The 27,663-nt window shown below is 47.6% G+C and overlaps 2 protein-coding genes across 2 annotated transcripts in view; both read right to left on the reverse strand.

The window, feature by feature from the left end:
• Positions 1-27,663, reverse strand: part of LOC120959401 (uncharacterized) — a 159,745-nt gene that overhangs the window by 59,665 nt on the left and 72,417 nt on the right. The window lies entirely within an intron of this gene.
• Positions 140-26,320, reverse strand: LOC120957196 (MOXD1 homolog 2-like). Its single transcript, XM_040379263.2, has 7 exons — positions 25,196-26,320; positions 16,883-17,333; positions 4,968-5,123; positions 3,452-3,730; positions 3,180-3,365; positions 1,743-2,570; positions 140-1,281 (listed from the first exon to the last, which is right to left on the reverse strand). The coding sequence occupies exons 2-7, from the start codon at positions 17,138-17,140 to the stop codon at positions 943-945; spliced, it is 2,046 nt and encodes a 681-aa protein (XP_040235197.2). The 5' UTR covers positions 17,141-17,333; positions 25,196-26,320; the 3' UTR covers positions 140-942.

The raw sequence follows: 27,663 nt of genomic DNA on the forward strand, positions 1-27,663 counted from the left end.
ATCTTTTACGGATTAGTTTCGGGATGTTTGTAAAGACCGCTTTTAAACTTACTTGGTGCTGGGCGATTTGGAAAGGATGCGGTCAACGGCTGGTTCTTTCAATTCGTTACAACAGATAATGGATACAACGTATTCTTGTTTTAAGTTTTTAACTGAATTTCACTTTTTGAATAGTTTATTTTCAATTTATTACAATAAGTCCTATTTATTATGTACATATTTACCGTACTAAACTCTTCTCTCTTGCTCTCCTGCTCTCTTTCTCTTGGTACAGATGCACTAGCTGCAATACATATAGGAGAAGAATCGAGTTCCGTTCCGTTCTCGCAAAACGGACTGTCACTCCATTCTTCCCACAAAACTGGCTCACTTCTTGGTTTTCCTTCCTTTCATTTTTTTTTTTTCATTCTTCCGTAGTGTTTGACAATTTACATATCCCTGAATTAAATACGTACTACTCAACGTTTCCCCGTAACGCTTCCACCTCCCGTGTGCGCTCCGGCACACAACCCCGTTTGGGCCCCGTTTTGTGGGCACCTAAAATGACTAGTGAACTTGTGTGTTTAACCCCCTTGTTTTGGTCCTTCGAGCCGGATCGTTCTCTCCGAAAACGCAATCCGTTGGCATCGCAGCGACACTCAAAGCGGGCGGGTTGTGCGTGAGCCCGGAGCAGCGACACGGTAAGAAGAAAAGAGCACCTACCTACACAACTACTATCAGACTAAAACGCTCTGCACCTTACCGTACTATATATACACCGCTTCTTTTAAAATTCCCCCTTCTCCCCCTTCCCTGCAGCACAAAACTGCTAGTCAAAAACCCAGTCTTAGTATCACGTGCGCCATACGCCCGGTGTGGCAGCTGCTGCTCGCTGGATTCGCCTGTTATCACTGTTGTTCGTACCTACCGTGCCCAAACGCACCGTCCCGCTACACAGCAGCCTCACAGTAACCTGACCGTGTTGAGAAAGATCACAAACAGCACCAGCCGTGACACGGCAACGGCGAGCGTCACCCCGCTCGCCAGACTGGCGGACGGGGCCGAGCTGCGGATGGATTTGCTCCGGGCCGCACCCTCGATCACGTTCCACCGGTCATCGTCGTCCTCCGGCGGCCGGTCCAGGCTGATGTCACGCTCGGTCACGAACCGATTGACGCTGTAGCTGCTGCCACCGGCCATCGTGCCGTGGGCCGACGATGCACCACCGCTAAAGCTGCACGTTGCCATCGGGCGCCAGATTTTCGTTAAGTTCGGTGCGTACGCATCCACGTTATCGGTGCCCTGTTAAGAGAGAGAGAGAGGGAGAGAGAGAGGAAAACCGCACGTTAGTAAAAGGAATTTTCCACAGCTCAGGTTGGCCTGTAATCCCCTATCACGCTCACAAAGTTTGAAGTACAGAAACGAATTGGGAAACGGGGACATTGGGAGTGAAAACCTCAATATTTGCATAAAATTGATTTATAAAGTACGATGTAGCGGCGCTTCACGGGGATTCAGATCGAGTGGGAAAGTGTGACCGAAGGGGGTAGTAAATTGAATGTTGGGAAAGTTTTACAACCGATTGATCCAAACCCGGTTCGAAAGACGGACCAGAAAGGGCCCAATTTGGGATATTCATTAGTTTCGGAAACTAACGTCGTAACATGCAGGTCAATCCGATCTGCTTGACCAATATCGCCGCTTCGAGCTGCTGAGCTACCTACAAGGGTTCTAATTTATTCATCCATCACATTGAAACTTACCGGTATGGGCGTGTTGCGGGCGCTCCAGCACAGCGGCTTGAACGCACCCTTCCGCACGACGTACTGGAAGTCGTTGAAGTTCACGCGCCAATCGTACGTGAGCAGCCGTTCCTCCAGCGTCATGCCCGCAATCTCCGCCGGCGACGCGATCCGGATCGGGTTCGTACCGGCCGCCAGCTCGTTGATGCCGACCGCCCGCAGCACCGTCGGCAGGCTCGGTATCGAGTGGCAGGACGTCAGCTCCTTCTGGCGCGGGTAGTACAGGCTCAGCACCAGACAGGTTTCGTCACGCGACGAATACCCCCCGAGCGCGATCTGCTTCCTGCCCGTACTGTCGTACGTACATTCCGCGATCAACCGATCGCCCGGCAGCGCCTTTACCGGCGTGTGTAGCCGGCGGTACTCCTGGTAGTTGGCGTCCACATTGCCGTCGTGCGCGATCGGTGTCAGCTCTTCCCGCGAGCGCACCTGGCGGAACCGGATCTGCCGGCCCATGCCGTTCGTTTGCATCATCACCGCGAAGATGTTGATGCCGGGCCGGGGAAACGCACGCTGCGTGCACTCCTCGATGCAGTGGCCCTCGGACAGGACCCGATCCTGGCCAGGCGGGATGATGTGCCGCCAGTTCGGCTGCATGCCGACGGACAGTACGCCGGCGTCGTGCTTGCGCAGCGTGGTCGTGTAGTAGAGCCGCAGGCCCGAGTTGTCGACGCGTGGCGTCAGGTCGACCGAGTTGCTCTGGAACCCGGTGTAGTGCGTTTCCATCATGTAGAAGCGGGCCTGGTACGAGTCGAGCGGGTAACCGGCCTCGAGCGGATAGGTGAAACCCTGCGAACAGTGGACGGGAGAAGAGCAGAGAAGAGACCAGCCCAATCAGTTACAATGTACGCTGGGGGGAAATTGGTTGGTGCCACACCTCGGCGAGTTGCTTAACGCGTCACACTACGGGACGCCTGCAGGCAACATCATGCTCGAGAGTGGTGCTTTCTAGGTATCTGTCCTTCAATCAGACGCGAGAAGACATGAAAGCTGTCTCTTGCTTGCGTAACCAAAAAACCCCGCGGGCGCTTCGGCAATCAATCGCTCGCGCGCTCAGCTCCAAAGCGGAGCAATTATTAACTGCTTAAGAGGTTTGATTGATTTTGTTGTATGTTTTTTGCTTCATTGTGTGTGTTGCTTCATTGCCCAGAAGGGGTTTTAAATTGTTTACGCTTTATCTGCTGCTCAAATGATGATGAAATGTTTTCTTTGGAGGTTAGCGGAGAGTGAGAGAGTGATTCACAATTCCTTCAGTAGCACCTGGGGTTTGCTCGTTCACCACCACCGACATCAAAATGAGCAGTTTACACAAAAAATAACATTGAATTCTCTGTTTAACATCTCGCGTCGACTGTCAAACGCCGTTCCATAAATTCAATCTTTTGACCTGACACTTACCTCCGAACCGCGGGACCACGCAGCGACGATCGAGTTGCACGTCAGCAGCTCCTTCTCCGCCTCCATGCACGAGCGGCCAAACTCGCGCGACATAATCTCCAGCTCCGGCGTCGAGCCCTGACACTCGTACAGCACGATGTGTCTCAGATGGGGAATGTTTGACCGTGACTCAATTACAGGTTCATACTGGGGAGTAAAAAGAAGTGAAAACCCGACATTAACTACTGAACGAGTTAATCCAACCAGTAGAAGTGACTTCTACAAACACTTACCCGAATTACGTGATGCTTTCGCACGAACTGATCCAGCTTGAACATCGTACACCAGCGCAGATTATCATCCGTCTGCGGTATCGGGACGTCCTTGTTCTTCAGCTCGATCGTGCGCGTCCGCGAGTCCAGCTCGATCGGCACCTGATTGACGCGCTGCGTCAGAAAGATCGGCACCGAGTCCTTGAACGCTTCGGTCGGGTCGGGCAGTGTGCCCATCGCCTGCGAACCATTCCTTGGCTCACTGTTGTGGTACATGTAGATAATACGAATGGTGTCATTCTGTTTGGATTGAGAGAAAGAGAGAGAAATAAAACCAGAGTCATTAATATTTCAGCTCAATTCAAAGTGCACCGGCAGGGTTACACGTTACAGAGTGGCGCCATCTGGTGACAAGAGTTCATCAAACCTTTTGCAACCTAAAAGGCGCACCCGGCACAGCACACATTCGCAGCTCAATTATCGGCTTTATTCAGATGTAAATTTATTTAAATCCTCTACCTATACCATGGAAGGAAATCGTTTCCAGAGCACCCGGATTGCCTTCTAAGTGGGAAGGGTACACCCCGTGCTCCAATGAACCGAAACCCCAAAACCTCCGAAAAAAGGAGTTTTCAGGCATTCTGATGCGGAGGGCTACACTTTTTTTTTGCGCTGTAAAAGCAAACACTGATGAGAATTTTATGATCCCATCCAACATCCCGACCGAGGTGATACCGATGTGGCAACATTTCAAATACTGTCCAACAAAGAAATCAAGCAAGCAAGTAGTAATGGTTGGCGTTGGTTGAGTTGATGCTGAATGATGCATTCGCGCTCCAAACCAACCCTGCGCTCGGGATGGAATGGACACGCGCGGGAGTGGCCCTTAAGCGATTTATAATTTGAATTTGCATTCATAACAGTGCGCACAATTTTTGCCATTTGCATAAATTCATCATCGTCTCGGCTGAGGTTGAGGTTTACCCCGGGAACTTCAGCAAACGAACGAATGGTTGGGATTTGAAACAAAGGAGCAACCTAACAGAACGCACACACAAAAAAAGTGATAAAGTTACACTCGATTTCTTTTCCTGCTTCAGCCTCTGGCGCCTTCGGGCGGAGTGTTTGAAGGAGTTTTGCTAACTTTTTTTTTTCGACGAAGGAGATTTATTCTCTCTGTGCCGTCAACAGAAAAAAGTAACAATCCCAGGCAATAATTCAACGTCATAAAGCGCAGGTGAAACTACATCAGCATAACAATTAGCCAGCTGTTGTGTGGCGGAATGCTCAATGATACACGTCTTGAAGTTTGCGTTTTGCTGTGAAAGAATCTTTCCAGCTGTGGAACTCCCCTTTTCGGGTACTCTTCCCAGCCGTCCGATAGATCTCCGAGGCGCGAGGGAAGGCTAGTGACAAATTAATGCAAATTCCTGCCCAATTCCAGGCGACATTCATCGGATGTAGTAGCATTGGAGCTCATTCCGTGTGGGGAGCATTCTAACCGAGACCCCCGCATCTACTTCGTTACCAAACTTACCGTAATCGGCACATCTTGGGCCGTATCGCACGTATCGAGCTTCCGGCGGAACCGCAGCACCGTGTGGGTTGCATTCTCGTACCCGAGCAGCAGTACGTAGTCCTGCGACGAGTCTACATGTGGTTCGCCGTTACTGTTCTGCTTAAAGTGTCGATCCTGTAAATAAAGCGGAAAGAGTGTAGAAGAAGGCCGTTAGTGTATAGTGCTTTGCCTTAAGGAATTGCTTAATAAAGTATGGTTGAATAAATTAAAAGCCAACCCGGACGACGTTGCTGTTGGTACGCTGGAGGTTTTTTTTTTCGGACGTACGGGACGACGTATAAATTATGAAAATCAAGCACCCCAACAACAAAAAAACAGCGAGCAAAGCAAGGCTTCGTCAAACAGGTGGTCGTCCACTAACAGGGGTCCTCCCGAACTAGGTCTCGTGTCGCAACAGTAGAAATCGCAACAGTGCCGGGAACCGGTGGTGTTAATTATTTCACACCTTGATGCACAAACTCACACACAAAACCTTCGGGCGCGTATGTTTTTCGTCCCTTTTGTCCGGTTTGGAGTGATGGAGCCTCCCTCGAAGAGGAGCTAAGCGTCCCCTCGTGAAGAGGGTCACTTCACACCTTAACGGATGGTTTGCAGCGTGGGAGATAATATATCTATTTCGCAAATAAGGCTTCCCGTTTTTTTGAATGTCTTAAGGTGAGAAGCGTTTGTTGCTTCTCAAAATGAGTGTAAGCTGCTCATTAGCAACTTGGCTTGGTCGTGACGTTTGCATACAGTGACATCACGATGTGTCTTTTTCTGCTGTCCTCTTTTTACACATGATTTATTGGCCAAATAAAATGAAAAGCCGGCGTGCTTGTTTTAAAGAATCGCCCCACTTACGTCAGCTAATGCACGTCCCGTTTGCCTGTTTACTTCCCTTGCTCGTCCTATAACTCGATCAACTCAAAGATGGGAAGAAAAAAAATACATGCACGCAAACGGGAACACCTTCGAATGAAGGCTTATCGTGCCGCCAGCAGGCGACAGCAGCAACATCACACCGGGATTAAAAAGTAATTAACTTGCCCCTAGACGCGACGGGCGTACGATCCTAGGGCAACATTCTTAGCACAGAACCAGAATTTGAAAGGCCTGGCGACATAGCGAACGGCGGCAAACGGGGCGAAGCTAACCTGAATTTGAAAATCCCAAACATCTAAGCCACTGCCACAGGTCATGTCGTCAAGATGTCGGGACGGTAGGTGATAGTGAAATATTTTTCCACGTTTCGTTGCTCTCTATGCTTCACTTTTCTCTCTCTCTCTTTTCTCAATCCCCGGAAGTTTAGTGTGTGTGTGTGTTTCTAGAAACGAAGAAACAAGTTCACCCAAAAACAAATCCCCATACAGCGTCACCATTCAAGTTTTCTAAGCCAAACTATCCGATGACTTGTGGTGGCCATTCCCGCTATCAGCATGGGACAAGATTAATTGGCTTTTCGGCATCCCAAGAAGGGCGTATGGAGGTGGTTTTTGGTGCAAAAATATTAACACAAAATGTAGGCTAATTTCACTTCCTTCTCCGGTTGATGACGGTTTGCGAAGGAGAAACAAACACTGGGTACAAATTTGAAAAAAAGATATAGCGCCGCATCCCATCGGCAGCGGGACGGCGGTCCGAATTTTTGATTAATTAAAACACACACACACGCGAACGCGGAAGGTGAAAAGATGCTGTTTCACCAAAGTTAACCATTGGCAAGCGATAATTACAGGACCGTTCCCCGATGCCGAAAGAAACGTTACGAACTGACCATGATCTCCCGGTAGGTAACCCTGTCATCAAACGTTGGCGCTAGTGAAAGTTCGCAAAACCTACATGGTGGTGCTGGAGGGACACTTACACACACACATGTGAAGAAGAAGGTGAAGAAAATAATTCAACTTTTGATTACAGGCCCGCGCGAAGCTTAACCAAAGACCCTGAAGACCCACAAAAATAAGCCAGCCCACTGTGTGGTAGGGTCACAGGGCGTCCGCACACGTTTTATGGCGCTCCACAGCGTGCAGAGCGAAGCGGACTGACCCAGAAAAGTAAAATTAATTCCCCCGTCGGTAGATTACTACTACCGACCGGCGCGCTCGTTTCGGCAGGCGGTGGAATCAATTTCTCTGCGATGCTCCCAGAAGATGTGCGATGCTCTTCTCGTTTGCTGTTGCCCATAAGTCTAAACTTCCGTTCCGAACGGGGTCTTCGCCTTTGGTTGGATGTAGCCCCGACGGTCAAAGGCCTCTTTCTAAGACCCATCTGCACCAGCCCGCTCCGACTTCCGGGTTTTATGTGCCTTTTTGATGGGGGCCCGAACAACCCATCCCGCTAGGGTTTTTCGGGGAAGAAGATTGTAGGTTTTGCAGCGGCTTGAACCCCGGTAACCACCATCACCGTGGGGAGTTGGGCTTTCGAGCACGAAGCAAACAATCGCCATTGATTGAAATCAATTTCCGCTCCATTTCTTCGCAAGTTTGCTTGCTGACCCGAAGTCTGCGTCGCTGCGTCGATCGATGACGGAAGATGACGGAGAGTGCTGGGGTGTTCGAATTGGGCAAGTTATCGGAGTGTCAAAGTGCGTTGCGGAAAGTGTCAAGTCACCGTGGCTCATGCTTCCGGTTTTGTTGTTTTGCGTCAGCAGAAACAAATCAAGGGGGACTCCTAGTTGTGCGCAAATGCAATCCTCTGTGGGTTTTGGACAGTGACGGGACGGTTTTTCCAGCTCATACTTATGGTGGCATGGTTCAAATCAATCATGTTGTTTAAAATTAGACGGAACACAGATTTCAGAATGTTGCGCCGTTATCTGTCTAGCCGCTCGATGGCGTCTCGATGGCGAAGCATGGTGTACAACGAAGATATCAGGAAGGAACCGAAAAAGGTTGGAATTTTGTAAAAAGGACACCGACAGACATTTGGAATCGGAAAGAGCAGAAAGGAGGAAATCCATTTTTTCCTTCTCTCTCTCTCTCCCTAAGCTCTGAGTTATCGTAAACGACAACCGCATCAGGGTTAATTGAGCGTAAATCTTTTGAAGGAATCCTAAAACCGTCACCCGCGATAAATGCATACCGTCGGGGCCGTGAGTCACCGCGTGCAGTTAGTTGCCGTGCTCGAATCGAAGAACACAAAGTGCACCCGCTCGTTCTCACGTTCCACCGACGAATGGCACTTGGAAAAAAAGTTCGATCTTTCAGCTTCAAAGCAATCGCTTCCATTCGTGGTTGTGGTTTCTGTTGTTTTCCTATTACCCAGAAAACCTCAAAATCGCTACAAATATTTCCATTTTATGTTCACCCTGACTTTACAGAAATTCAGATTATTCGTGTAACGTTGCTGGACCACTGTACAAAAGCGAACGAAGCAACGAACGAGGAGACCGCAAAGCAAAGGGCCCGATCGTCTACTGCACACCGAAGCCAGCCCAAGAAGTAATGTTAATTAAAAGCAATTATTCTTCTTCTCGTCAACGCCAAACGGGCGGCGCGGCTACGTACATGTGCGTACTGCGGGTGCACTGGGCCTTACGGGGTGCGCATCTTACGCATATCTTCGTTGCCTGCCTTGCGGTACTACCATTATAATGGGGGCGCAGCCCAGCAGCTTGTGAAGATCGCTTGGGGGATTTTAGTTGTAGTTTTTGCTCTCCTTCACATTTTCCCTTCACACAAACACAACTCAACCAACAGGTATTTGTGTCTTGTGTGTCTTGTGTACCGAGAGCTACAATAGCCCTCTTTTTTATTGTGGTATTGTGACCAAGGCGCAGCGTCGTAGCTCTTCTTGCGAAGATTTGTCTTCGTGGATGGCGAGATGCAAAGTGAATTAAATGTAATGTGAGTAATTTCTAGTAGCAAAAACGAGCACACCGACTCCACAAATTGGCGAAAGTGTGTACAGTAGCGAGTAGGGTAGATGACGCTGCACAAAGTTTGCTGGCGCCAATCGCTTCAAAACCCCCTACCTATAAGGTCTAGACGAGCGCGCGCGCCCAAGCTGAGTTTGCTGGTACTACCAGCAATATGAACTAATTAATAAAAATTACAAAACTACCAAAGTTACTGTGAAACACCGAAGAAACAGCGCGCGCAAAGAAAAAACTCACTTTCTTTATTGCCAAATGTTAGCCCTGTTATTGGTCTTACAAATGAGGGCTCTACCCCTTGCCACTCCGGGTGCCAAACCGGTGCCGAACAGATAAACCAAAGTCTCGGTATCATTGCCCACACAGCGTCATCATCATTATGGAGCTGGAGGGGAGCTGGGCTGATATTATACCCCTGCTTTCCACCAACATATGGCGCAGGCAGGATGTCGAACTCCACACGATAGCCCGAGAGACGACGACGACGACGACGCAGAAGGTTATGATTATTATGACCATACACCCCATGCACCGGGGCTGTGTCGATTGAACCGGGAGCAAACATGTTGGGAAGGCGAAGCAGCACACACACACAAAAAACACGGTTCTTATAATGCAGAATATCAAGCAGCTTCTGGTAGGTTATTTTTCTTGCTTAACTACAGCCCCACTCACACACACACACACACACACACACACACACACACACAGACAGTCCTTTTCCCATCATAACTGGTAGCATGGCAGCGGTAGCACCAGTAGCAGCATCAGACGTACTCTTCGCGCCAGAAAAACTTTGCCTGTGTTACGCCTTTACTTTTCATGGCCTGGTGCTCCATTCTGTTTCCTTCTGCCATAAACGCTCCCCCCCCCCCTTCTCTCTTTCCCACTAAACCGTATGTACCAAATTATTATGACGCTCCGAAACGTCCCCCACTCTGCTATTGCGCCTTTTTGTTTGTCGCCACCGTGGTGGTTGCTGCCGAAACTTGATCGGGATGTTATGATTACACATTCATTGCAAACAAAGCAAAGAGAAAGCGAAGAATATGGTTGACTGTGTGTGTATGTGTGTGTGTGTCCCAGTCAATGTGTAACAAAATGAGAGGAGAAACCAGGAGCATTGTCCAGCATTGGCCGGTTTCGATCCTTTGGAGCAGATTGCAATATTGCGAACTGCGCGCACAATATGCTGTAACTTCATTTCGGTCCGTACTCATGACGGTTTTGGAATTGCAATTGGACTGTTTTTTTTGTATTCGCCCTCCGCAAAAATCTATCACTTGTTTGTGAAACTGAATACCCGCCGCCGTTGCTAAGATGATCTATTGCTTGGAAGTTCATCGCAACTCGGAATAACAACCCGTCAGCAGTTTTTACTGCCACCCAGTAGCTCAGAAAAATGAAAACGGACAAATATCGGAGAGATTCTTAAACAGATGTTAGAACAGGAGAGGGAACACTGGAGGTGGGAGGCAAGCAACTGTCATAAAAACCAAGCCAGCCATCTGCTCATGGATACCAACAGTACCTCGGACATTGGAAGCTTCTGAGCGGATCAAGAGTTCAAACTTTGACGGATCATCGGACATCGGGATTAACCTGACCACGTGATGAGGCCCTCATCAAAAAGTAGACAAAGAGAGAAAAAACTTGTTGCCCAAGTAATTTCTATTCCAAAATGACTTTACCAATTGAATTCCGGAGTGCCCTCTTAACATCCCTGCGCCACAAAACAAAAGGGGAGAAAATGATAGCGATGATGATGATGGTATCGTGTCATCTAGAAGGGCGACCTCAACTCAATCTAAATGCTAATGCTGCCTTTGCTTCTGTAACGCACTCACTTCACTCAACTTGGGGCAAGTTCGATTGAGCTGCTCCATCGCACCTGGGTGCGATAAGTTCGCAGCTTTTCTGGGTCATTGCAGACAAACCCCGTTCCTGGACAGTGCAAAACTTCCTGCCCAGGGGCGAAGATGGCAGGGAATACAATTCCAGTTTCAGGATTTTCGGGCCACTCTTCACGACCAGCTTTGGCGCCCACCTGATTGAGTTGTTACTGGCGGCTAAGTAGCTCACCGTAATACCTTTTCCGAGTGAACGAGTTCTACGGCCAGAAAGTTTGGGCACGCATTAAAAGGTCCCGCTTGACCTCCACATAATCCCGGTAGCACTCCACCCCGGAAAGCTGCTCACTTCCACACGAGTGCGTTGCGATGCGGCATCGGGAGGGATATTAATGTGAAACCCAAGAGCCAGAACAGCCGAGGCCCGGAGAGTGATAAATCATTCAAATTAGTGACCGAAGCCATAATTTGCATTATGGACCCCAAAGCAGGCCCGCTCTGAATGTGGTCCGTGCAATAAAAGTCGTCCCAAAAGTCGAGAGTCGTGGGCTAAGGAAATTGGAATTTCCGAACCACTTCAGTATAACTCCGAAATGGAAAGCAAAACACACACAAAAACGAAAACAGCACGCTGTATGTTCAGGCGAAAAACTGCCTTAAAATCCGAAAGTTGAAGTTCCTCCTACCAATTAATGTTTTAGAGAGCATCGGCGTCGTCCTTTTTGCCTTTTTTTTCTCCTTTTGGCACATCTTCTGCCTTGTGCGCTTCCCACACCGGGCTCGTTTGCATGTTCCCGGTGGAAACGGTGCTTTTGTGTTTGTGTGTATGTGTGTGTCTATGTATGTCTGATTGCTTTGTTAAGACCAGATATGCGTGTGTTCTGAAGCCTCATCTTCACCACCCTCCAGTGCAAGCGATTCTTTTCTCTTTCTCTTCTTTCATTAGACTGCAGCAAGTTTAAGGCAGCAATCGCAAAACTTTGTGCTCACGAAAAACCACCAAAGTAGACGAGGAAGGGATATTCCGTTTACCCAAAATCTCCCCCGGAAATGGACCAAGCGGGGAGGGGAATGCGAATGAGCGGAAAAGGTAAGCAAATCATAAATCTCTATCATTGGGAAATGAGTATTTCTTTTCTCGGGAAGAATAACGAACCCATCCTTTGCTTTACAGGGGGCTTTCGGGACCATCCCAAAACATTGTGACGTTTATGCGTGCCTCTTTTGTGCTGTTGCTGCTGCTGCTGGTAAAGAATTTCTAGCTTTAAAAGAGAATGAAATGGGAGGGCATTTCAAACCCATGTTCCACCCATATTTTTGTGCTTGAGAACTGCAACAGGCTGAACCTGGACTGGAGTAGCGGAGCGCGTCGCTGGGTAAGGGGCTCAAGGGAGAACTAACGTCATCAGCAATGGCCAGACAGAATGGCCATTAGAAAGACGTCCACGTATCCACTGCTCAATATAAAGTGCCTTGCTCTCTGCAAGGCAATAGAGAGCGAGAAAGGTAGAGAAAAGAATTGTGCTGATTTAGCCCCTGGGAACTCTCTGGGATGTGTGAATGTGTGTGTGTGTGTGTGTGCTGTGTCTCTGCTGGCTTGTTGGTCAAGCAAGCACGTCCCGCCCCGGGGAATTGTCCAATATCTGAGGCGTCAATCACCTTTTTTGCACTCGTCAATTCCCCGGCCCTTCCCAGGCTGGTGGAGCGGACATTCATATTCCAGGATAATGGCATCATGAAGATGTGAACATTTTAACGCATCGTAGGAGTAACTCTTACCAGGATGGAGTCTCCTGTTGGACACACACAACAACAACAAAAAATTGCTTCTATTCCAAAAGCATCCTGCACAAACCACAACTGAAGCTGCGAAAGGGAGGGTTCGCATTTGCATATTACATTTATCAGCCAACCCGGTAGCGAGTAGCCGTAAGGTATTGCGCCTTGTACAGCTACACCGGCGTCTGGTTGGCTTGATATAGACCTCTCCTCCCAGAATGCTCCGGATAGTGTCCTGCTTCGTTGTTGCTCAGGACACAGCTGCCCGTGAAGCAACACAGACCCAAGCGTTCACGAAAAGCACCAGACGCCAGAACTGTCCAGATGATAAAGCGAAATGCCGGAAAGCATGCCCAGCTCTTGTCGGGGTGGTTTTCCTGTGGTTTTGACCGAACGCTCTATGGTAGTAGTGCGCTAGAGCGCTAAAGATTTGTTTTTCCTAGCGTTTCTCTCTCCCCGTGAAACGCTCCTCTCGGTTATACGTTCGGAAAGGATATTAAATTGTTTTTAAAACGTGTAAAGCAGGTGTCGTCCTGCAGGGTGGAAAGAACGCGTCGATGCAACTGGAGCCGTTCCCATCGAAACGGGGTCTATGTAATGTGATTGTTATGACCGGTACGAACCAGTTGGCTCTGTCGGTTGCGTGCAGCTTTGATGCGTTTCAATTGCATCAAACCGAAAGGCTTCTTTTAATCTGGCAAAGCTTGGCCCACCTCTCGACTCGAAACGGTAGAACATGAAGCGCAAAGCTGCTCATATTAATTTCACCTCGAACTGCAGAACAAGCAGAACGCAGCCGTTTTCGTCTGTAGTCGTGTACAGTAGGCAACGCTCGTTCCAAGTGCAGTTGGAACGATATAAATCGTTGCTCATCGGTCTTCTAGTTTCGGGCTCCAGACACTGTGGTCCGGTCGGTTTTGCGCTATGTCTTTTGAAGGATTACCACGCAAACATTGCAACACACAGACCAGCTGGGGCACACTTCATTCGTGTGCAGGAATTTCTGGGGTTACAACAATGGCTATTGGTGCTTGTGCTGGATTGGAGCACATTAATCAAGCCATTTTTTGTTGTTGGCAGCGCTGTATGTAGATTGCAGAATATTCGTTCCCATTTTGGAGCTTCTTCAAGGCGATGTGAAATGAAAAGATGCACCCTCAGACACACACATAGAGTCGACTGCCGTTCTCAAATCAAAACAAATTGATTTTAATCAACTCAACTGATACTCCCTTCAGCTTCAATTACATCGTCATAACTTACGCACGAAACGTGGACTGAAAACTCTTCAACAACAGCAAACAAAAAACCGCTGCTAACCTTCCCGAAAACTAGACCCAACTCATCACGGGAAGTAAAAAAGATGCTGTGTGTCTTCAGCCGTAACGAAGTGAAACGAACCGCAACCGCATCGGAGACGAGTTCGAGTTGCCTTCAAAAAACGGTTCAAACATTCGGGGAGCATAGAAACGTAGAAACAACAGGCTACTAATATGATATCATTTTTATGTCCCTAGATCCCGAACCGAAAGGAGGGCAAAAGATGGACAGCATCAAACGCCCCGAGGTTTTCATCAAACGAGTTCTCGCAAGGTTCGTCTCCCAGCCTCTTAACTCTTGCCTCTTCCTATCCCAGATGTTACTCAGAAAGATGGTTCGATTCTCCAAAAAAAGATAAAAAATGTATAACAAAAAACTTCTCCAACCGGGGGGCCTCGTGTGCTCCAAAAACCGAATGATTGCCACCAATCAAGACACTTTATCTACCATCTACGGGGCATTTGGCGGGTAGTAGTTCCCTCGCTTGAGCGGGTGCGTGACGACAGCGTGCCTTGGAGATGCGTTTTGGGGGAGAAAGAAGAAAATTGATTCAAATCACCGCGCCGCCTCGCGCCACACCAAGCACGGAAACACGGAAACAATCAGTAGATGTGTTGGCCTCGACGGCTGACGTCACCGGCTAGCGCACACTGTGCTAAGGGCCCGAAACGTTCCCGATCGGTTGTACCAGATAGCAATGCGTGGACCCGTGTGGACATTCAATTCCACCATTTTAAATCATCACTAACGAGCACCAACAAACACACACACACACACACACACACACTTACTATGCTGTGAAGGAAAAGTTTCACACCACGAACGAGCAGGAGGAGAAGGAACAAGAACATGAGGGCTTTAGGTTTGCGCCACCCAAAAAGCAGGTGAGTGTGTATGTTAGGTAATTTATGCAGCCACAAAACACTGTCTCACTATGTCCGAAATTCTGTCAGATGGGGGGATGGAAATCATACGCACCAGGTTGCTATCTTCCTCTCTTTCATGTACATCAGCAGGGAAACAGTTTTCCACGCCCAAGTACCGAAAAAACAGCTTGCTTACTTTTCTTTCCCTTGCAAACCAAAAGCACCAGGGAAGCCATTTTGAGTTGTGTATTTACGCTGCTTTCCTGCTTTGGCAGCCGGTCGGATGCGATAAGTAAGGGAATTTGCATAACCAACGTTCCAAGTTAAAACAACATTTTCACCACATTTTTGGGGCATGTGTAATGGAAGTGCGTTAAGCTTACAATTCGATTGTGTAAGCTGTTGAGGTTTTTGTTTTGTTTTAGCTGGGAGGATTAAATGCCCGCAGAAAGCGCAATGGCGTTCAGTATTCGCTTCATTCTGGAACTTGTGTTCCACGCTAGTTCAATTAGCAGAGGCAGTTGGAATGAAAAGAAAATAAATAACGCCAATGTCTGGAAAAAGAGGACTTTTTCTAAATAGAAACACATAAACTTTTGAGTGATCATACATTTCTTCGAGCGAAATAAATCATGAAAACATAAATTCACTATCGAGGAACGACTGGGCAAGACGATACGTCATGATCCTTGTTCAAGATATATTTAATAAAAACTAGAATAATGTAACTTCACAAACGATAGCTAGTGAAAAAAAAACTTTATCACACACCCAATAAACAACTTGTTTTGTCCGTGTGTCATCAACAGCAATGCCTTCGTCTGATGCTCTCATTAGCTCTCCGCCATATCGAGCGGCATAGCGACAACAACGAAAAAAAAACACACAATCGCGTCGACAAACGCTTTCGATCAAGCGGATCTTATCTGATGCACTTTTTCGCCGTCACTGTTTGTGCTGTCCCGTATAGTTTTATTTTTTTCTGTGGTTGCCTCACGTTCCTCTGGCACAGCCACCCACTAATTATGAATCCTCGGTGGAGCGACATACCGATGGTTATCGCAAAAAAAGCCGAGCGATGCTGCGCCGACGAGGGGAAAGAAACTTGTTCCCCGATGCTATTTTCTCGTCTGTCTTGGCTAAGTTTCCTTCCTGCTTCATATTTTAATTCTTGCTCCCCGGCCCCCGGCTGGTGGGTCCCGCCGTGCCAGCTTGTCGGAATGGAGTGTGTATTTGCTTATCAGTGACCCAAGATCAGTGTGCACTGAATTTCTTTCCCCGACAACGGGAAGAGACACACAGCACGGAGAACAAGATCACAAGGAAAGGAATTATTCTCGAGCTGGTGGAGCAGCAGCAGCAGCAGAAAGCCGCCAGTCCTCTCAACGCAGTGGAAAAAGTGGGAAAATTTATCGTCACTCATTAATAACATTAATTAAATTATAAGCAGGACGCAGCAGCAGCAGCAGCAAAAAAAACAACTCCAAAACGCAGGGACCAGTAGTACCAGCAAAACCTGAGCGCCCCTTTCTTCCGGGCGCGGGCAGAGAAGTATAATAGAATCATAAGATTTTATGAATGCATTCATTCTGCGGTTCCAGGTCAATCTGAGTGTGTGGAATTGTGTTTCAACATTACAAAAAGGAAGACGCTGCTGCTCTTATTAACGTTTCGCGTCCGTAGACGTCCATGTTGCTTTGATCGTGCTCGATGATAAGATGGCTAAAAACAATCTCCCGCGAAGAGCCACAAAAAACAAAACAAACCAACTCGCTTTGTTTATTCTTGTAGCAGACACGCATTCAAATAAAGTCTCTGTCTCTCTTGCCGTCTGTCCGTGGTTTCAGCCAACTCGCAGCCAACTCCCACACCCTACTTAATGCTTAATCCGTTCCGAGCCGCCAATCCGCTTCATTTGTATGATTTATGGGATTGCCTCAGTCCGGGGCATCGGCAGACAATCTGATCACTCAACCGCCATTACCGTTGGTGATGATGATCGTTGGTGCGCATACAAAAAGGGCTGTGAGTCAATCCGTCACCGGAGATGTTCATCGATCGCGACGACAACGCTTTTACACGCATTATTAAACATCGCGATCATGGGGTGATCGCTCCTCGAAATATCTGCTACGAATAATATTCCCCCCTCAGATACTGCCGCGTAGGCGAAACAATCGAATCGTCTCTCGCGCTATGTCTTACCTGGAAGTGAACCTGCCCATTCTCGACCCAGCCGATGATAATGTCCGCACCGTAGATGGTACCGTCGGTGGAGAACCCGAGCCCGACGTACCCGGACGTGCGGGCCTGCACCTCGAACGTGATGTCCTGCTGGCTGAGGCTCCACAGTAGCCGATAGTTCTCGTCCAGGTCGACTGCATGGTCCCAGTGGGCGGCGGCGGCGACCGCCGACAGGAAGCCCACGACCACGAGCAGCACTTTGGTTGGGTAGCAGCACATTGTTGTGCTATCACACACTGTTTACTGAAGAACACTTTGGAGGTTTTGGGTATTATTAAACCGTTTGCTCCTTGCGAGCAGTTTGAGATGATAAATTTTCGTTGTTAGACACTTTCTCTCTTTGGAGGGCTTTTCGCTCACTGAACACTGAGGGAGTTAAGTTTCCACACATTGAAGACACTAGATGGTAATTCTGGAATGTGGAGAAGTTGAAGAGAAAATATTACGTTAGAAATTCGTTCCATAAAAATATCGAAGAAAATAAATAAATGATTTTAAATCTTTCAGACTACTGCGTTCACCAACCAAGGAAGTGAAAGAGAGAAAAACGGGCTATTAAGTAAAGCAATTTCCCCATCTCAATCCCGAACTAGATTAAATCAATAAATAAAACCCAATCCCTTTCCCAGCCAGGTGTCCGGATATTATACAGGTCCACCCGGTCCAATCTCATCCTTTCGCCCCTGCTGATAATGCCCAAACGCATCCATTACGCACACGCTCACACCCGTCAGCAGATCGATTATCATGATCGTGCGTGAGTGTGTGAAAAGAAGACCCCTCCGCAAAGGAAATAAACGTTCGACTCTACGATATCCTGAAAGCAGGTGAGTTTGCGCGAAAATACAATTTTCCCGAAACGAAACGCGTAACGGATTTCCTCGAGCTTCCGCGGCAGCATTTGAATTGCTAATATGATGGCGGTTTGGGGGAAGATTTTGCCGCGTTTCTGCCGAATTCAATATTCAGTGTGCAGGGTTTTTGCTGTTTTTTTCTTTTTTCTTGTAAGAAATATGCATTCCAGGCCATTACGGAAAATTTAATACAAACCACAGCCTCTTCTTCCATTACATCATCTCGTAAAGTATCTTCCCTTGAAGGGAAGGAGCAGAAGGGAAATACCACCAAGCAAGATGGCACGTATGTGCGAATATTTCAACACAAACCGTAACGTGTGGCATGTTACCTGGAAGGCATTTCCCACCTAGGAGCGATTAATGCAGCGATTGCGATAACGACTCTAATGATCAGGCACCAGGCACTAGAGAGTGTGTCAGCAAAAAAGAGCTTAAGGTGCGGGATGGCAGGCAGTCTGTCAAGCGCAAAACCGAAAGGCCCCGAATTGAATTCCACAAGAATTGAAAATTGAATCTTGAAAACGATCCCCCGGTTATCGCAAGGAAAGGAAATTAGAAACACTCTCTGGGCCCGTTTCGCTACGGTTTGCTGATTTTTATTTGAACCTTGTCGATGATCGTCTCATTTAGATATGAACGAATGCGATGGAGAGCGTCCTCGCTGAATTATGTTATTTCGTATGGGTGGTTTAAATTAAAAAAAAAAAAACTTCCAATAGAAAATCCCAATGAGTTTGAGTTTTTTTAACTCCATTTCATTTAACCTTCCAACAAAGAAAGAAAGCTGCATCTTTTCCTGGAAGAATCTATAGACCAAACAATACCTTATCCACAACAAACATCATCATCATCATCAGCGGCAGGGCAGATCGTGTTTCTTGATTATGATCCACACACACACACACAAAACACACGACCCATGGAACCTTCTCTCGCCGATTGACCACCGATTGCGAGAGAACGACCCCTAGAAACCCTCCCAAAAAAAACTGGATTTTTGACCTGCAAAGGTGTGCGTGCCTTGAAGATCTACCGTTCAGGAAATATGAAACGCTCTGGGTCTGCCTGAAAGGCCCCGAAACTTTGAAAACCGGACTGAAGGGAGAGTCCTGCAAGAGGTAGACGTGGTTTTGTCTTACTACCTGGAATTGCTTACAATATATAAGTTTGATGGTGCAGCCCAAAACTGCATCCGCAATTACAGACATAGAGCATTTGCTTTTACCAAAAACAACAACATCATCCTTTTGGCTTTCACGGAAATACACGAACTCCCAGCAGATGAGGCAAAGATTGTCTGCTTTTGCGTGTTTTTCGCCAAACAGTCCCTCCCTCTTTTAGAAGTGGAAACAAGCAGGAATGCCCAAAGCCCAAGACTCAACAATTCATAAACTAGCAAACATTAATAAAAATCCCTTCCTTCGTGTTCATGTTCTTCCATTCGCTGTGTCTAATAAAGCCCGAGGATGTTGTAGAGTCGCCAGGTTTTTGCCTCTCTTCCTGTTTGTTATGACAATCGAGAAGGTAACATAACAACGCTGATGGAATGCAGCCATGTCTTTGCAATAAAATGCAAACATGTTTGAATGAAGTTTTACCTCTACCCTCCCCGTTCTGTGCCCGGCAAATGGTGAACCGTATGTTTGTATTAGCAACACACAAACGGTGTAATGCATCCCATCCATCAATGCAGCCCAAAAGGCCGTTCTGACCGATGGAATGTCACACCTTTGGCTAGCACTGGCAGATATTGGAAATTGCATCTGCGAAAAAAAAATGAGGAGGGATGTGACATTTTCCTGCCTGTGACGAAGGCAACCTTTTTTGCCTTGTCAAAATATGTTTTTGTGGAAAGTTATTACAAACACATGACGCGAGGGGTACGTCGGAGCTCAAATCGTTTGGGAGGAGACAACACGGTACGGGGATTATTGTGAATGGTTGTTGTTTTTTTCCTTCTTTGGGTCGTCTGGCTTTTCGATGCCGAAGGTAAAGGGAATGGGCCTAATCCTTTGCTGGAATAACAAACTGTGCTTTTACGAAAACAAAGGAGATATTGGTTATGTTTTGGTGTTCGTGCTAAACACATTCCTCTAGAGGATAATGTTAGAGCAAAAGGTACTTCTAGTAAATTAAATTCCATTTCAAGGAATTTATCTAGCATCAAACTAGTTGGCGTAAAACATACAAGTTCGAAACATTCCTTCACAGTCTCAATTCCCAACTAGGGTTAATAAATTATCCATCCACAAGAGAGAGAGAGAGGAGCTGGGAGCGTAGGTTTACGTATATTATGGTACGTATTAATGAATCGAATCAGCTTCTCGCACCATTCGATCGTAAACAATCAAGCAGAAGGTTCAAATTTCAGTGTCGGAACCCGGGGGCTTCGTTTTAAGGAAGGAAAAAAAAAATGTTTTCATTTGTACCTCTCGTACGAGGGTTTCGAGATGATTTATCGCGACTGTGGAAGGAGGATCACTGTAACAGGAGCAGCCCTTTTTTTTGAAAATGAATTGTTTAATTACGATTAAAGGAAAACCTTTCCAGCGACTAAAGCTTACAGGGAGTGTGTCTAGAGCACCGAGAGGGACTCGTTGCAGCCGGGTTAGAGCCTCATCTTCCTTCTCGGCGGGTAATTATTTATCGTCCCATTTAATAACTGCATTTATACATCTTTCCCCAGCCTAAAAGCGTGAAACCATTTCTCTTTGCGTTCTTAACCCCGAAGAAGAAGGTTTTGAGAAATAGTCGAACCGATTACGAAATTATCGTATTAAAGATGGACTCTGGAATGGCTTTGCCACAACAACAACAACAACAACAATAAAAATCCGATCAAGCCACCCTTCTTTCCTACGCCGGAATGTGTCATCACAGAATGGACGTGGGCTTGGGTTTGTTACGACCATATTCTATCAATAATTATCACCCTTATCCCCGGCGCGTCTTCGTCCACGCATGTCAGAGAATAAACATAAAACCCCGGCTAATAGAGACGCATTTCGATCGACGGTTTCTGATCGGCTCGATGTGAGTCATGTGGGCCGTGGTACGGTAATGGCGGTGAGATATTGGTGTACCTTCCAAGTCAACGGCTAGCGAGTCCAAGAGGGCCCAAGCAAAGTAGAGAAAAACGCTTTGAAACAACACACACACACGCGCGTCTGGGTTGGATTTGTTGCGTCCATCTCAGGGTTGGCTTAGAATATTTGGAAATAGGAATAGAGGCATTCGAGATTCTGAAGAATCGGTTTGCTCGCTAACACAACGGCAACCTGAAAATACAGATTGCGTGGGAAGGCGCGGGACGGATGCGATGTGCTTTTTCCTGTTTTCTTCGTCATTTCCTTTTGGAACGTGCTTCGCTTGGAAGATCTTTTTTTTTTCATTCTTCTTGGTTAATGTTCTTTAGGCACACATTTGGAAGGCCCAAAAACGTAACCACACGGTTACGGATGCGACCGGCGGCCAGCTTCCAGATGAGAAGCTGAAACAGTACGTGCACACAATCACACACGCACACACTGGCACGTACAGGAAGCACAAGAAAAAAACGTGGTGAAACTCAATCCACTCCAAGCTCCCTTTCTGTGCGTTCGTCTCGATACGTGTTTCTTCGTGTTGCTCTAAGCTCGCTAGAACACATGAGCGGTTTATAAACCGCAGGCAGCGCCTGCAAGTGGCACCAGACCCAACTGGGACGAGCTCTCGGTCTCTCGCTCCTCTCCACATAAGCCGCTTCACGTCCGAATGCCGCGACGCATAAAATGTGGTATTAAATGACGCCAGGTTCGGTCGGGGCGAAGGCGAGCGAAGGCGAGGAATTCGTAAATCCGTGGCCCGGCGCACAGACTCCACGGACTCTAATTTGTGCTCCAGAAAAGAAGCCCTGAGTCCAGACAGGCAGGCAGGATAATGTTTCACGTCGCCGATAACAAAAAAAGAGATCGGCGGCACAGAAAGAAAATAATATTCTCCACCGCGTGCTGCCAAATATGGAAAATGCGAGTTGAAATGTTGTAGGTAAATATTTGGAGCGTTGGTTGCGTGCAGAGACAGAGAGAGAGAGAGACCGGCGATTGTATGGCTGTCCGGTCCCGGAAGCTGCACATCCAAACAGCGCCCGCAGAATCTGGCGAAAAAGATCGAGCACGATCGTAGATGGCCATCTTTTTCGAAGCTCGCCGCCATTTACCATCGCGCACCGGGCTTCCGTTTCGGAGGTCGTTCAGGAAAAAAAAGAGCGAGAAAAAGAGAGGTTTGGTGTTAGGTTACGATCGCGCCTCGAACAGGTCGGCGCGGTTGTTTTTGCGCGTCTTTATTCAATTAAATCATTTTGCACGCAACTTGACAGCTGCACGCTTGGAATGGTGTGAAATCGAACACCGTTTTAAGGCACACATTGCATCCACAAGGAACACAAACTCATCCAAGCGAGGTACGCAACACGGCTACCGGGAGCGATGGGTCGTAACTTTTCGGCACGATCTCTTGCATTGCACCATCTGATGTACGATCGAACACACCGAAAGCTTGGGTGAGATTGATTTATATTGCCAGCTGGAGCAGCATTTTTTTTCGCTTATGCTTGTTTGTCCATCTTCTACTGTGTACGCCGATTGATGCTTCTGCCCGTCTGCCCGAGCGGCTCAAAGATCCAATCTGCCGAAACTACGAAAAACAAACACTGGGTGGGCAAACACACCGAAAACAGATCGGAGACCCTTGTGTGTGTATGTTTTTTCGAACAATTTTTCGGACCACGGCACGATTAGGTTTATATTGGAAGGGATTGCTGGGTTTTACAGCCGGGACCGTGTGTGCGGTAGGGCCCAATTCCTGGAAGGACCTCATCAGGCCTTTTGAGGTGAAACAGGCTTTATAAAGGTAAGACTTTTATGTTGATCTTACTGTTTGCAAAATATCAAAAGATCACGCAGGCATCACAAGTTCACACATTACGATTGGATGCGGATGATCGATACCCGTACGGTCGAAGACGCACAGGAAACGATGCCATGAGTACAAAAAAAGGACATGTTCGTAGAAGGAAGCGCACTAGATCATCCGTGGAAGCTCAAGAAAACACAACAGCGAACAAAGCTAGAACACAGCAATTTGTGTAATGGTTTCAGCTTACACAAAAAGCCACTAATAGAGCAGCCAGTTGCAGTTGCCACTTGACATCGACCAGCCGTGGCTTCAGGTTATTCGACACCGCCTTCTCCAGCAGCGGAAGTGCGTGATTTAGAGCACTTTCGTGGGATATCACCGTGCGTGGCAGGGAGGGAGCATTTTTTTCACTGGAAAACAGAAGCACTAAACACCACACCACCATATGGTGCATCGTGTGCCGAATGCAGCCGGGAAGATGCACCCAGATGCAGGCAAAGCACGGCCCTACGCAGCACTGAAACACTCAGGAAGATCGAAGATCGTGTAAATATTTACCACAGCCAGCCAGCTCGATTTGAGTGATCACAGCACGATCGTAAAAACGCACTTCTTATGGCGTGTGGTACTGTCAGGCTGGCGGACCGCGCACACCAGCCTCCAGGCTCCTGGGCAGGCCACATCCACAAGAATTGGGGAACCGGCATTTGTTCTTTTGCCGCCCGCGTGTATGAGTGATGGACCAATTTGAACGTCCGAATCGAACCGTGTGTCGATCTCATGCGGCGTCGCCGTTGTCGTACCCGGGCCTAGAATTAATTAGCCCTCTATTCTACCAGTGCTATCACCCTCGGCTCGGCAGGATGTGTCGGCGAGTTGCGCAAGTGTAGCGAGCGGAAAACGGTTGTCTCGCGTCCAAAATCTGTCAACCTTCAACCAAACACCGTCAGCGACAACGGTGACGACAACGGCCATTCGGGAATGGTCGGAATGGACAAACACGGAGCACCACGCGAAAGGTCTATTTTTAATAATCCAAACGTCTGACGGGTTTTGACTAGCTCCAATAGTTTGCGGAGAAGGTAGAGCGGTGGAAGAATTTATGTGCCGACAGCTGACCGGCTCATGGTCAGAAGAAGAAGAAAAAAAACTGATCACAAATTAGCGTTTGTGCGTGCGTTCACGGTGGACGATCGGTTTTGTAATAAATATTATTAACCCCGCGGTCACCACAGCTCACAGCTGGGAATGTTCTCGTAGTGGTGGTGGTGGTGGTAATGATTGGCTGGAATTTATGGTGACATTAAACTGCCTGGTGCGGGCACCAAGAGCAACGCAACAGCTCCGGAAGATGGTTTGGGCATTGGGCAAGGGTGAGCTTCAATCACGATTTCCATAAATTTCACATCCACATACGGCTGCCAGCCAAAAGGGAATGGGCCAACTGTTGCGTGGCCCAAGACGCAGCCGAAAGAATAAAGCACCTTCACACACACACACACACTCGCAGACACTAGCACGAAAGAAAAAGAAGTGCGTGATGAGTCTAATTTTCTCCATGAATCATACATTCACAATGCTCGCTCCCATGCATTTCTGGCACGTAGATCGACTCGCCACTTCACTCAGAACTAAAAAAAAGCGATGGAGTATAGTGGTCTTGCCGCTGTATGGTTCTTTGAGCTGCTTTCAAATATTCAAAAATGCGCACTTATACTCGGATGTGCCTTCCAGCTCACGAATAGAAGAATGAAAAACAAAAAAAAACGAACAACAACCATCAATTGAGACTTCCTCCCTCTCTCCATCTCTCTGCCCACACCGGTCTAGCATTCCACGGATGTGGCACATTCTACACATGCTCACGTACGAGACGCATAACACAACGAGCAGTTGCACAGTCGAGGCTCTGGGAAACACTTCAGCAAACGCCCGGTGAAAAGCCCTACGTTCCGGGGATCATCATAAACTGCGGGGTCTTTATCTCGTTGGGTACTCTCCCACTCTCCCCTTTCGAATGGGTTTCCGGGTTGGGTACGAGTTTGGAAGTAAACGAACCAAATAAAATGCCCGCTTTTTTTACCAAACAGCTCTGGGTCAACTCGCTATCGTGCTGAGCGGGAGCGGAACATTCCCGGTGACTATTGTCCCATTTTATAGCACCACCACCACCACAAAGTTGATTGTTTTGGCGTTTTTTATTATTCGCTCCCCACCAACCACAACATTACTTCCATGTCCCAGTTTAGCTGCCTGGATGTTCTAGTTTTGTCGTGGCTGCCCGTGTACAGGTGACTCACGCGCCACAAGTGTGATTAATCGTTCCGGACAAACGCGCTCTAACACGACGCCAAATGAAGCAACACGGTCATTCCCTTCACATTGCCACACGTTATCAGTTTGCTGTGGTGAGCACACAGCACACCAGAGGATCTAAGACGGAACCCACCAGGCGACGACCCGCTGTCAACACTTCGCGATCGATCATCGCGCGCACGTACCGCTGTCGACCGACACTTACTTCGCAATTATTCGCAGCCTCATCGCATGCGGACCCGTTGATCACACACACCCGTTGGTGGACGACGCCATCTTCCTGCCGGACGTCATCGCATCCGTGGGCAATATGGTGGTGGGATGGAGGGGGTTTGTTGCTGCACTCGATTCTTCGCACGGCTACTTGGCTCGTTAGTTAAGCTAGCACCGTTGCTCGCATCAATCACTGACAAGCATTGACATTTGAACGTTGAACTGCCTTTAAACTCACACACACATACACTTAAGCACACTGCACGTACGCACTCATTTGGGTGGGGGGGTTAAAGATTTTTGAAAAGCAAATTTCCTGGTCACGGCACCAGCGGTTTTGGAAGGCACTTGAGAGGGTTGTTTCTTTTAGCACCACCACTACCACTACTCTTCGGGTTATTTTTTCCACCCTTTCGCTCCGTTGCGGTTTTACGGGTTTCCGGACGTAATAAATACGACTCACCGACAACGGCTCGGCTTTTTTTCTCTTTCCTCGACCTCTTTACCACTTGTGCACACAGACACGCTCACGCTTTACCACATCACAGGGCACACACAGCCAGGGAAAGGAAAGCTTCCACAACCCCGGTGAAATAATGCACTTACGTAAAGGAACAAAAAAAAATAGCGAGCAACCTCCACACACGGTACGGTAATATGCACATGCACATCCCGGAGAGAGGGTTAAAAGCCGTTAAACCGTAGAATGCGCTTCGATTTTTGCGCGCTCTGCAGACACTCGCTCTAGCACACTCTATCTCACACAAGCACACACACACACAAGTTTTCACTGTTGTTGATGTGTGTCGTTTTGAATGGAATAAAAAAAAATAAACACACTTTTCACTGCTGGAACGTTTTGTTTTTCTCCAAGCTAACCCTTATTGTACACTGAAATTCCCCAAAAACTTTCGAAGCAACCCGGGGATAGTTATTTGCCGAACGCGACGAAACACAAGCGCGGGCACGACACGACGCACACACTGGCAAAGCGGACTGTTCTGTACGCTATGCGTTTTGGATGGGGTGGGTTCCGATCACGGCACGGCGAACTACGGACGACGCACACCCTTCTCGTTTGACGCTTCGATGCGGAATGAACCCTCTGCGGCGGGTGTGACGGTAACCGTGCGCGATGGTCGAACAGCGTGCATGAACGGTTGCCTGCATAGGGGTGGGGATGGCTGCGAATGAATGAACAGCAGAAAGAGAGAATGAGAAAATGAGGGAGAGAGGTAGCGATCGTGACATTGGTAGAGAATGAATAGGTATGATGAATAAGTGAAGAAATTCCAAGCATTTTGCGCATTGTTCTAGGTTGCTGTTAGGGACTTTTGCATTTTAGAGGCAATTAATGCAATCAACGAGCTAAAACTTTAATTTTTAATAATTTTATTCAAGAATCAATTGAGCAAGCTTGTATTTGGAACAAAAAGTACTATAATAAATGAAATAATTCAAATAAAAACGAACACATTTCTAATGCCTACAACATGTAAACATTGTTTTCATTGGCGTCTAACCCCTCCTAATTGCAATTTCTTCTTGTAAGCGTCACAAAATTACTCGTAGTGACGATTATCGAAGCTAAAATGAATTCATGTCAAATGAATCTCCCTCGTGAACCGAACCAACGAAAAACAAAAATGGGAAAGGGACCCTCATTCTTGTTGCATCGCATCACAGTATGGAGAGAAGAAAAGTGGTGGGAGAATGATTGCGTTCATTTCCACTGGCTTAACGCAAGTCTGTTGCGTACCCCCACCACCAATTCTTTTCCGTCGCCGAGTGAACGATTCATCCAAACTGGCTTAAGCTATGCGTGACGTTTATGCCCTCTCTACCGAGTTTTTCTTCGCAAAGCTACGAAGAAGCCATGCAACATATGTCGGGCGCCGTTTGTTTCGATAAACTCTCCTCTCGCTAGAGCGCGAATGTTAGAAAGAGAGTTTGAGTTGGAAGAGTGAGAGAAGGCGACGAAAGCCCGTAAGGAATGAAGCGCCAAGCGTTCACGCATGGCTGACGACCGGTGCGCTGCGGTGCGTGAAGCGAGACCTCAGTTCAGCGACCAATTCTCGTTGCGCGTTCCTCTGCTGGTTGGTTCGCAGTAGGAGTAGCAGCAAAAAAGAAAAAAAAAAACTTCCAAACTAAACTCCATTCCCCGAGTGCGATTTTGGCAGTTTCTCTAGCTCTTTAACAACTACCTGGAGGCGCACTTTTTTTTCTTCTTTTTTCGAATGCTTAAACTCATGCGATTTTAACGATTCAAGCGTACACGCGCGTGTGTACCCGCAGCCGGCGGTTCTATTGTCGAAATGATTTCGCATCAACGCACCGCCACCAGTTGTCCAACGGTAGTTAAAAAGGCACTTAAAAAACGAGCTGTCTCGGAACTAAGCCCAAACGAATGTGACTCGTTGACTGTGCCGCGAAAAAAAAACGATCAAGATCAGATGATCC

The sequence above is a fragment of the Anopheles coluzzii genome, chromosome 3 (assembly GCF_943734685.1).
Source record: "Anopheles coluzzii chromosome 3, AcolN3, whole genome shotgun sequence".
Lineage (NCBI taxonomy): Eukaryota > Metazoa > Arthropoda > Insecta > Diptera > Culicidae > Anopheles > Anopheles coluzzii.

What these genes read in the sequence shown, in the direction of transcription:
- LOC120957196 (XM_040379263.2), bottom strand. Translation starts at nt 17,140, where the DNA reads ATGTGCTGCTACCCAACCAAAGTGCTGCTCGTGGTCGTGGGCTTCCTG. An exon ending in ATGGGCAGGTTCACTTCCAG is followed by an intron (nt 5,124 to 16,882) that starts GTAAGACATAGC and finishes CTTTATTTACAG; the next exon opens with GATCGACACTTTAAGCAGAA. An exon ending in CGTGGTCCCGCGGTTCGGAG is followed by an intron (nt 2,571 to 3,179) that starts GTAAGTGTCAGG and finishes CACTGTTCGCAG; the next exon opens with GGTTTCACCTATCCGCTCGA.